At 44.1% G+C, this 11,536-nt stretch overlaps 1 protein-coding gene across 1 annotated transcript in view; it reads right to left on the bottom strand.

Moving 5' to 3' along the window:
• Window positions 1–11,246, bottom strand: part of LOC308286155 (catenin delta-2-like) — a gene marked incomplete at both ends in the record, with an annotated part of 218,736 nt that extends 207,490 nt beyond the window's left edge. Inside the window, 1 exon segment of the mRNA XM_080727111.1 lies at window positions 11,115–11,246. Coding sequence (XP_080583237.1) covers window positions 11,115–11,246 — 132 coding nt within the window.
• Window positions 11,247–11,536: the final 290 nt, after the last annotated feature.

Here is an 11,536-nt window from a genome sequence, read left to right on the forward strand (position 1 = left end):
CAATGCCCATATACAGTATAACAGAATTGATATATGGCCAAGACAGACGGCCAAGACAGCCTATATATGTGTGGCTGGTTCTACAGACAGGGATCTCCATGTATGGGCATAAAAGGGATTGTATGTATGATGTCAGATGTCACAGACGTCATAGGACTTTCACTTAACGAATAACTGAGTAGGCCTAAGTATGTTTGGGCTCTCACAGCATATCTCCATTCTGTGTGACATCACAGTGAAGCCAGAGCGTGATGTCAAAGAGGCAAACCCATTCTGTTAGAGTGGTTCCCCTGACATCACAGTGACATCAGAGCATGATGTCAGAGCGACAAACCCATAGAACAGTTAGTTATTAGTTTTGGCGACGGTGGCGACAGTTCAGATATCGTCATTGTCGGGTGAAAATCTTGTATGTCCAAAACCGTTCGTTTTGCATTTATCATTTTAAAAATGATTTAAACTAGTGAAAACAGCCGATCTACAAGCACACAACGGCTTGTAGATCGGCTGTTTTCACTACTTTTGTGCGACGGCCTTGTTTGATGAAGCAGGGCTTTACTTTGCGAAAGAACGTACACATTTGGAGATACGGGTTTTCCACCCGACAATGACGATATACCAGTGTTGTTGCTGCTCTTATACCACCATTATTACTGGGGTTGGTGGGGGCCAGACAGTAGCCCCCTGTGGGCCGCAAATGGACCGCGGGCCGCCTATTGGGGAACCCTGCCATAGAATCACAGTGTCAAGCGTGACAGCGATACATACACACATACGGACAAAGCTGTGACCGTTCACATACTAATCTGTGTTTATTTGGTCACTTGTACAGTATTGATTGCCATCCTCTGCATTTGGCCCATCCTAACCATTAAGAGCAGTGAGCAGCAGTCAGGGGCTCAATGACATGGTCTTCTTGCTCAAGCCAGGAGAATTGAACCGGGCAGTCACTACCTCCCCTGGCAATAGCTTGATCAGCAATTCAATGGACAATCTAATATTCGACCAATTTCAAAATGTTAGTCAAGCACTGGCGAGAGAGTGAGAGAGAGAGAGAGAGAGAGAGTGCTAGGAGTTAAAAGTAAAGCGTCAGAGAAAGTAGGACAGGCGGCTCCACCACAGAGTCGTTGGCTGTGGGAGATTTAGAGCAGGCTGGTTACCAGGAACCACCTAGACAGACGCTCATCCTGGAGCGGACAGATTTGTCTTGTTTTCTCCCAGTAAACTGCAGCTTGTGGGGCTTGGGATTTAAGTCCTCCGCCGTCTGTTTTTGCATCAACCCAAACCCATTTGCAAACCGAGCCGAAACCAACTTTGAGCTTTGGGAACGTGGTGGTGATTCACTCTCTGATGCACGGCGGTGGTGGTGGTGGTGGTGGTGGTGATGATGCGTGGCAGCGGGGGCGGGGGCGGGTGGGGCGGGGGGATGTGGCGTGGTCGTGCGACAGAGAAAAACATATTAGCATAAGCATATATAGTTTCAAGATACAGTAATTGTTATCTCCCTCTCTGATTAACCAATCTTCCTGTGAGAAAGTTATTGATTGATTGATTGATTGATTGATTGATTGATTGATTGATTGATTCAATGATTCATTGATTCATTGATTCACTGGTACAAGGTCAACTAAAAGGAGATCCTAGTAAGCTTTTCGGCTTATTTACACAGGAACCACTTCATGTATCTCATAGATACATAGAAGACATACGGATAGAACACAGTATACTAGGAAAAAGGAAATGATCAATAACAAATGGGGAAAAGTAGTCATAAAGAGGAAAGAAAATAAATAAATAAAAATAACAAGGGAAAAATAAATAACAGTAATACAGAGAAAATAGGAGATATTTACAATGGAAAGGGGATGTAGGTATATGGGCTTAGTCTATTACGAGTTTCGAGTAGCAGCCGCCTGTAGGTGACTTTTCAGACCGATTTTGAAGGAGGCTACAGTAGGGCTTTGCACTCCTTCAAGGCCTTCAATTCAAAAGCTTAGAGATGGCAGCATGTGCTCCGCTCCGTAACAGCCTGGTTGAATGAGGTGAGTACGTTCCTGAAACTCAGTGCCCCGGAATGCAATTTCTATTCGGTCAGACAGACACGAAAAATCTCTTTTTAAGGAAAGGCTGTCAAAGAAAGCAACGTAAAACTAAATGTGATATATCGTCGTTGTCGGGTGGAAACCTTGTAGGTCCAAAACCGTTTGTTTTGTATTTATCATTTTTAAAATTATTTAAACTAGTGAAAACAGACGATCTACTGTTTTCACTACTTTTGTGCGACGGCCTTGTATGATGAAGCAGGGCTTTGCTTTGCGAAAAAATGTACAAATGTGCAACTTGGAGATACGAGGTTTCTGCCCGACAGTGACGATATGCTGCACATCTGTAAACAAACATCTCATCCAGATTGCGTAAAAACATACCGGGCAAATTCTGAAGTCCCTTATACAGGCGCTAGACAGTCTCCTAGTCTCACCCAGTAGGATCAGGGCCAACATCTCTAAACACACCGCAAAAGATTTAAGATTAATTTATTCGCCATTACACCACAGTGACTACAAGCTCTAGCTTGCTTAGATACAAAAGAAGTGCTCCTGCACACTCTCTTCACTTAATTTTGTTTTAGTGTAATTGAAGAACAATGTTTGGGTTGGGTCAACTGACCGAGACCTAAGTTACCTAAGTTCCCCAGGTTCTATGTTCCCCACTTACCACCTAAACCTAACCTTAACCCTAACCCTAACCTCAGTAAAACTAACCTGCTGGCACTGGTGAATGCTAACCTGGTGAAATGCTAACTTGCCAACGCTGGTGAATGTTAACCTGGTGAATGTTAACCTGTGGGGAACATAGAACCTGGGGAACGTTATCATTGTTCTTCAAAAAATACATTGTTGTAGGTGAAGACTTATTTTTTTTGGCTGGTCTCTACTACGCACCTGTCCTTAGTTCAAGGCAAGCTACCTTTAAAATCTGTTCATGTCGGTTCACGTCGTGCTACGGAGTGCAGGTTAGGCCTTACTCACACTGTGCATGTACTGTAACTTTGTCCAAGAAAAGCTTGCAGTTGACTCCTTTGGAAACAGCACGCACGCGCACACACACTCACACCCACACGTGCACACACCCTGCGTCTTTATTGCCTTGCTGTCTCCTCAGTGGACAGGTAGCAGAGAGAGCAGGCAGGGAGATTGAACTGTCACAGCCTGAAGCGTTGGAACAACTGTGGGAGCCTGCGGCACCCTCTGTCCCCTGTCTGTCCCCTGTCTGTCCACTGGACTACCTGCTCTGTTGTGGCTGTTTGTGGCCATCAGTCTGGCTTCATGACAGAAAAAAATAACTACCAGCCGAATGAAATACACGCGCTCGCGCTCACACACACACACGCACGCACTATAGCCTGCAACAGAGGTCTTCAACAGGGGGTCCGGGACCCCTTGGGGGTCCTCAGAGTTACAACAGGGGGTCCTCCAAATCTTTGTGTGATAGAAACGTAATCTCCTTTTTAGCCAGATTCTTAACCAGATTCTGAGAACTTTAGCCAAAAATAGCAGATCTACAAGCTCACAACGTCAGAGGGTCATTCTCATCTGCATGCACTATAGCGCGTTTGTTCAGTAACAGGGGTCTTCCCGTCTCCCCAGCCCTTTAATAAACAGAAGATATTTAGGCCTTTTGTTGTTTTGGTACAGCCGGTCTTGTTATGGTTCAGCTTGTCCTTGCAGCAGCTACAGTATAACTGACCTACAGTATAACTGTAGGTCAGTAACAAACGTCTCACCATGATATCATGTACATTATACTTTAAAGTTTGACCATCACCACCTAGAATATATATATATCTCTCCTGTCGACTCCTCTTGCCTCATCGTTTACTGAGTGAATTCCACAGACAGTTGCCAATTGAATCCAATCAGGAGAGAGTACAATATACCCATTTTTATGAGCTTAAATTGTATCATATTCTATTGTTCTCATTTATTTGAGTCATCATGTCCAATTTAACTTGTTTATCCTGCATCCAGTATATGAGTTTGCTCTCCTGACAGGATAATTGGTATCCCAACCTGAAAATGCATTTTCTATTTACTGATATGAGGTGGGTAGACAGGGAGACCCCTGTCACTAAACAAACAACCGATTACAATGAATACAATTAATCCTACAATCAGAACATACTGCGGGGCTATTAGAGCTACTTGACTTAAAGAGGTGTTGCCATAGTTTTGTACTTTTTTTGGTTTTCATGTGTCTAGGAGGTTGACAGTACTTGGTTGTTGTGAGCAATTATGCATTCTCTTTTTATTTGGGTTTTTAGCTGGAGGATGCCACCTGCTCGGTCAGACGTGCTGTTCCAAAAACACCCATACTTATGGGGCTGTTAAGTATGACATCATTTTGTAGGCAGAGGAGAATTTCTGCCCCCAGTTTCCGTGAATCTTTTTACTATTGTTACTATTTACACATTTTTCTTCTCTTTGTTGTTGAAAGGAAAGTGTTAGAATTACTTTAGTCGTTATTTTGTCTCGGATCTGTTGAAATAGCGAGGGACAGAAAATGCTCTGGGGGCAGAGTTCTCCTCTGCCTACAAAATGATGTCACGGCTTAAAAGCCCCATTACATCATAGAATCAACCCCTCCCCTAATTACCATTCACCCAACACATGTGGGTGAGGCTAACTTCAGCTGGGTCACCACCCACCATGACAACCACGCATACCAATGAACTGGTGGGTGTGGCCACATAAAAACATCATTTTAACTCTTTCTGTACACTTTTTTTGGAAAGGTTCTTCCTCCTAGTATAATCATAATAGTAGATAATCATGTTTTATAGAGGGGAAAATCATGGCACCCCATCTTTAAGTTAACACACATCTACAGTACAGTACACAGCCAACTTGAGCCAAGACATATTGTCCTGTTTCCAGTGTTTTGTGGCCTCTAGTCTTCCCGTGAGTGGGGATAAAAAATAAATGAAAGCGTCTCAAATGCCAACACTCAGGAGAGAGACAGAGTGTGAGTGGAGAGCGGATAGAGATATAACGGCACACAGATACCATAAAACACAGTGGAAGGCAGAGAGAGAGGAGAGTGCATTAGGAGTGCCCAACACATGCTGTGCAGTGTTTCCCCAAAAACCTTTCTCCACTCCGCCCAGCTTGAAAAGGAATAAAACAGAAAATAAATATTTCATCCGCTGTGAAATCCCTTCTCATTAATATATAACTGTGTTGTGAACTTGTAAGAGAATTGGCATCTGCCAAGCAGTTAGCTTGTACAAAATAAATGCTAATTAATCCTCAACAGGCAAATTAACAAAGTATCACATAATAAAGGCGGGGCGACGAGAAGGGGAGAAAATACAAACCCAATCAACACATCATGATGAGCTAAGCCGACACATGGGATCCAAGTGGCTGACACTGTTCACCTTTCTTTAAAGTGATGTAATGTAACTGTCTTCAGTCCGGGTTTAATCTCGTTCATGACACCAATCATAAAAGTAGGGAATTAGAATTTGTGTGAGATTAACTTAGCCTTGCATAGCCAGACAATATCAGACTGCATGCGTCTGGTTCTCAGCCATTCAAAAAATGATTCCGGGGGTGGTAGCAAAAACTATTGAAATGGACTATATCAGTTTGACCTACAACCAATCGGAGTATAGCCCCAGAAACCCAAGAAACAAAGTGGAACGTAGCAACCAAAGTGAAACGATACCAACACATTGGAACGTAACAGCAAAGGTGATACAAACTCCCCTAAAAAACTATCCATTGCACATGCTAATCAATAATGAGCAAGTGCATTGCAATAATTTCCAATGCAAACAATGGCTTGGCGCATCTGACGACAAAAGTGAGTGACACGTTTTTATCTGGTATCCCCAGCTTGGCAGAGGGAGAGTAGAGCCCAGGATTACAGGGTGAAAATTGTTTTAAAAAATAAACGAAAAAGGCATTGCCAAGCTGCTCTATAGAACGGCATGTGTGATGTGTCCTGCTTTTTGTGGCCTACAAAAATGTCTTGTCTCACAGTCTGATCGAGGCCATAAGATTGTTTTTTAATTAGCTTTACCAGAAGAGGATAGGCTCCAAACATACTTTTTCAAAACTGAAAAACTGTGTCAAAGAGTTGTAATTATCTGATGAAAGCAGCTGCATCCATAGACATACTGTATAGTAGACCCCACATTGGCCACATCCCTGTCACTGGCCATTTTCCAGTAGCGCAAAGTAACTATAAGGGAAACATAATACAATCTGTGAACTAAATCGTTTCTAAAGGTATGTAATAATATGTACTAAAAGGTTGAAATTCAACTCCCGGGGAAAACCTCATAAAAAACAGATGAAAGTTTGTGTCCCATTCCTACAGAAAAAAAACACAGAAAATAAATAAGCTTTAAGTAGCATGTGAGAGGTCAAACTAGGGGTTTTTCATGATGCTGAATCCATTGCAAGCATTTGTTTTGCACGAAAAACATTCCGTGGGCTACAAATGGCCCCCACAAAACGGTGAAAATTGATGACTCATCACTAAACCATCATTTTGTGGGTCCGTTTTTAACCCAAGGAAGATTTCTATTTATCGATAACGACCGCTGAGCCAGACGTTATCCTGCTTATTACACGGCTACTCAATCAAATTAATAATTTGACATGTCCCTAGTGCCCAGATGGTTTTGGTGCCCAGTTGTTCAGGTGTACACCTCTCAAGGCGCCCACTCATCCAGGTGCCCAGTTATGTCCTCCCCCGTGTAAGTGCCCACTTATCCAGGTGCCCTTATGTCCCTAGTGCCCAGATGGTTTTGGTGCCCTGCAGTTGTTCAAGTGCGCATGTCTCAAGGTGCCCACTCGTCCAGGTGCCCACATGTACCTAGTGCCCAGATGATGAGGCTGCAGCAAAAAGCTATCCACTTTGATGTCGTTCAAGAGCTCTGTGTCATTTAGGGGACATTGGTTGCTTTTTTATTTCTGTATCTCTCTCTTCCCACCTTTCTCTTTGTTTCTCTCTGTGCACACACACACATGCACAAACGCACGCACAAACGCACGCACGCACACATGCACGCACAAAGTTTTTTAATCTCATTTTCCTCTCAGTTCTCAGGATGAATAACCACTTTCAGTGTTTCTTCGTTGCCTTTCCATCTGCAAGTGCTTCAATTCATTCTGGTACCTGCTGGTTTTAAATGGACAATAAGGCCGTTGTGGTTGGAGAGAGTTCATTGTGCACCTGCTGTATGTGTGGGGATGTCTCTCATGCGTAGTGCTATAGCAGCAGGACGCTCTTCTAGCTTTAATACATGTAAAACAGTGATTTTCAACCTGTGGTGTGCCAGGGGTTGCGATGAAATGTCTTCTAAATCCGTCTAAGGTTTTTGACCAACGCATGTTTCTATGTCTGTGGTTCTCAAACCTTTTCATGTCAAGGACCCCTAGAATTATTATGTATTTGGCCGCCGATCCCGATCTCGAAATATTTTGTATCAGGGACCCCCCCAGAGGCAAATATTTGATTTACAAATGTTCGCTTTGAAAAAGATATATTCAAAGATTTGTCAAAAAAATCTCTATTTTTAAAAAATATTTTCTTTTTTTATAGTTAAAGCTATACTGTGTAAGATGCCCAACTAGTGGTCATTAGCCCTATAGCGAACCGCGGTCGCGTCCGCGTCTTTCGGCCGTTTTTCGTACCTTCAGACCCCCGCGTCTGCCTCCAGCTCGCTGAGATCTATCTTTGGAGGGGTCCCTTGTTCCTGTGCGTTCAGTAATTCCAGAGATACGACTCCTTCACCCTGCCTGGTAGGCGAAATTACCTAGAGACTGGATGGTACATACGGGCGACAACAAAATGGCGACCCCACTTCAAGATGCGATGTGATTGGCCGGCAGTTGTATAACCCTCGTTCTGATTGGCCGGTAGTGTGATGACGCAATTTTCGCGCGAGATCCGGTCCCCGGCAAGGATCTCAGTTTACATATATAGAGAAGGCTTTACAGGCTGAAATTCACGGCGCGGATCTTCTAAAACTTTTGTGTTTTAATAGTTAGGAGAATTTTAAGATTTGTTTTATAAAAAAAGTTACATAGTACAACTTTAAAGCATAAAATAATGGTTAAAGTGGTTCCAGGTCTTAATGGGTTAAGTGGAACAAAATTGCCATACGTCAATGTCATGTAGATTTACCAGATAGGCTGTAGATTACAGACACTAAGCCACTTGTGGTGTGTAAAAAAAAACACCTAACATTCAGAGAGGATGGCTCTATAAAAACTAAGTAGATGTACTTAGTACAATTTTGAGGTATTTTTACTTTACTTGAGTATTTCCAGTTATCAGAAGTTTTACTTCTACTCCACTACATCTCGGATCCAAATATTGTACTATTACTCCACTACAATTATTTGAAAACTTTAGTTACTAGACATTTTGTACTTTTACTTTTAGTACTATAAGTATATTTTGATGCCAATACTTTCGTACTTTTACTCAAGTATATTTCGAATTCAAGACTTTTACTTGAAACAGAGCATTTCTACATTGCAGTATTGATACTTTCACTCGAGTGAAACATTTGAGTACTTTTTCCACCACTACCATCGACCAATAGCGTGATGGATGGACTATTATTTGGTCACAGGAAGTGTCAATTATTTAGTTTTCCGCCAATTTGTGAATATGGCGAGCGTTTCATCTGGCAGATGAAAGTCTGTTCTGCAGTGCCTCGCCCTTCACGCTGTGCTCAGTCAGCCGCTCATGTTATAGCAGTGAGGATGATGAATGACTGGCACACACACTGACAGCTGTGGGAAATAAAAAGGAAACTAATCAATCTCACAATGCACATGAAGGCAGAGATAAACACAAGAAACCCACCTCCTCAACGGGTGGACGGATTATCAAGATTGACAAATGCCACGAAATGTGTGTGTGTGTGTGTGTGTTTGTGTGTGTGTGTGTGCGTGCGTGCGTGCGTGCGTGCGTGCGTGCGTGCGTGCGTGCGTGTGTGTGTGCATGTATGTGTGTGTGTGTGTGCGTGCGTGCGTGCAGTGCCAGCTTAATGCACAGATTTACGGTAGGGCAAAAGTGAAAGAAGGTGATACTATCGAAGTTGATAGATACTACTCGAAATGTATACCATGGCTGCTGAAGAAGAGGTAAAAGGCGCGGGCAGCACCCGCAGGTGAAGCGAAAATCTTGAGAGAGAGAGAGAGAGATGGCTTCCTAAATGGTGCATTTATATAGCGCTTTTATCCAAGGCGCTTTACACAGATTGTGCATTACATTCACCCATTCTCACACACATTCATACACCGATGGCGGGGGAAACCATGCAAGGCACTGGGATCTGCTATTTTTCAATAGAAGCACAAAATAACACGTAATAATGCGTTCCCAGTCTAAATGGGTTAAACCCCCTCCTCCCCTATGAAGAACATTCATGGGGGGCCCACAGTGAATCCTTGTACCAAGGGCCCAGAATCTGGTGCGATGCCCCTGTGGGGGACTAAATTTCTCCTTCTGGACCATAAACTTTATAATTGTATAATTGACAATTGTTAATAAGGGTAATAATAATAATAATAATAATTTGCAATGCAGGGATCCTGCATTTCACTTCTTTTAATGTGTGCCACCGTGTCAAACACAACATGTCATCCTTTCGTTTGATGTCCTATAGCACATTATTCATACCTGGCACATCATCATGCACCTGGCAAATCACCACATTCACCACAGAGCAGGAGCAGAGCGAGAGAGAGAGAGAGTGAGAGAGAGAGAGAGAATAGAGAGAGAGAGAGAGAGAGAGAGAGAGAATAGAGAGAGAGAGAGAGAGAGAGAGAAAGAGAATATTGAATTTTCTCTCCTCTTGTTGAATACAGTGTCCTCACGTCCTCTGCTCCTCTCGCTGCGTCTGTTCTGTGTGTGTGTGTGTGTGTGTGTGTGTGTGTGTGTGTGTGTGTGTGTGTGTGTGCGTGCGTGCGTGCGTGCGTGCGTGCGTGCGTGCGTGCGTGCGTGCGTGCGTGCGTGCGTGCGTGCGTGCGTGTGTACGCTATGTGTGTGTGTGTGTGTGTGCGTGCGTGCGTGCGTCCGTGAGTGCGTGTGTGTACGGTATGTGTGTGTGTGGGCTGTGTTTCCGTAGGCAATTTCAAATGTTGCCATTGCGCTTGACTAGAACACATAGAACTTGTGAGAAAGTTATTTTCTTCAGCACTCCTGCTATGCCATTTTGTTGGATGGCTCCAACAAAATGACGGCGTCGTGCGGACGTTGACGTCGGCAGTGGAGCACCCTTCATTAATTAAAATGGGAGCGTTCCCAGCGTTGACGTTGACGCGACGCTCGACGCGCCCGGTAAACTAAAACGTTAGGGAGGGACTAGTGGAGAAGAGAGTCATTTTATGTTTGGTTGCTCTCAGGTGTTGCGTGCTGAAAATAGCAGATCTACAAGCTCACAACGCGTCGCAGCGTCAGTCATTACAATGCCATCAAGGCCTGCCAAAATACATTTTAGTTGACTAAATCAACTGTAGATTTAGTCGCCTAAAAACGTATGATATTTAGTCGACTAAAATTTGACTAAATGACATTTTATTCCATTCTCCTCCATTCCCATTGAAATACATTGTCAGAATCCGCCCTTATGTGACGGAGAGAGTCACAGCCCCAGCCTTGAAGCCTCAAAAGTCTAGTATCTCCCCCAGACGAAAGAGATGCCTCTTTGGTCTAGTGGTTAAGATATTGGACATTCAGGCGGGAGTCCGGGAGACCCGGGTACGAAGCCGGGTGGGGAGCTTCTGATCATCTCTGTTACACTTATACGTACTGTAGGTAGAATAAAAGTGCGGTGTGGCCGTGCCCTAAGTACAGTACTTAACTTTACACCACTGCTGTAAACGAACCACTCTTGCCGTGCAACACGCTCTCAGTTCTCTATTACATGCGTGCAACGTCCACTCAGGAACAACAACACACACACACACACACAGACACACAGACACAGACACACACACACACACACACACACACACACACACACACACACACACACACACACACACACACACACACACACACACACACACACACACGCTGCTGACCTGTTCCTTGACGGAGGCGAGGATGGCAGAGGTGGTCTCCGACTCGGACCCGTCTCCATTGGAGGCGTTGAGGACCGGGCTCAACATGGCGGCAGCGCACACACTGTCAGACGCCACCTCAGGCACTGGCATACCTCCTGGAGAGAGAGAGAGAGAGACACACACACACACAATCAGGGACGTGCTGGCCATTGGGAAAAGCAGGACAACTCCCGAAGGGCCGGTTCATTCCCGGCCGGTCCAGGCCGGCCATTAGGAAAAAGATTAAAAATAAAATGTCAGCCTTCGTTCCATTTTGGGGGCTGGGCGGCCAACAAAGTAAATCGTCACTGTCGGGCAGAAACCTCGTATCTCCAAGTTTCAAATGTATACATTTTTTCGCAAAGCAAAGCCCTGCTTCATCATACAAGGCCGTTGCACAA

This window comes from Nannobrachium achirus (assembly GCF_963921795.1).
Source record: "Nannobrachium achirus genome assembly, chromosome: 5".
Lineage (NCBI taxonomy): Eukaryota > Metazoa > Chordata > Actinopteri > Myctophiformes > Myctophidae > Nannobrachium > Nannobrachium achirus.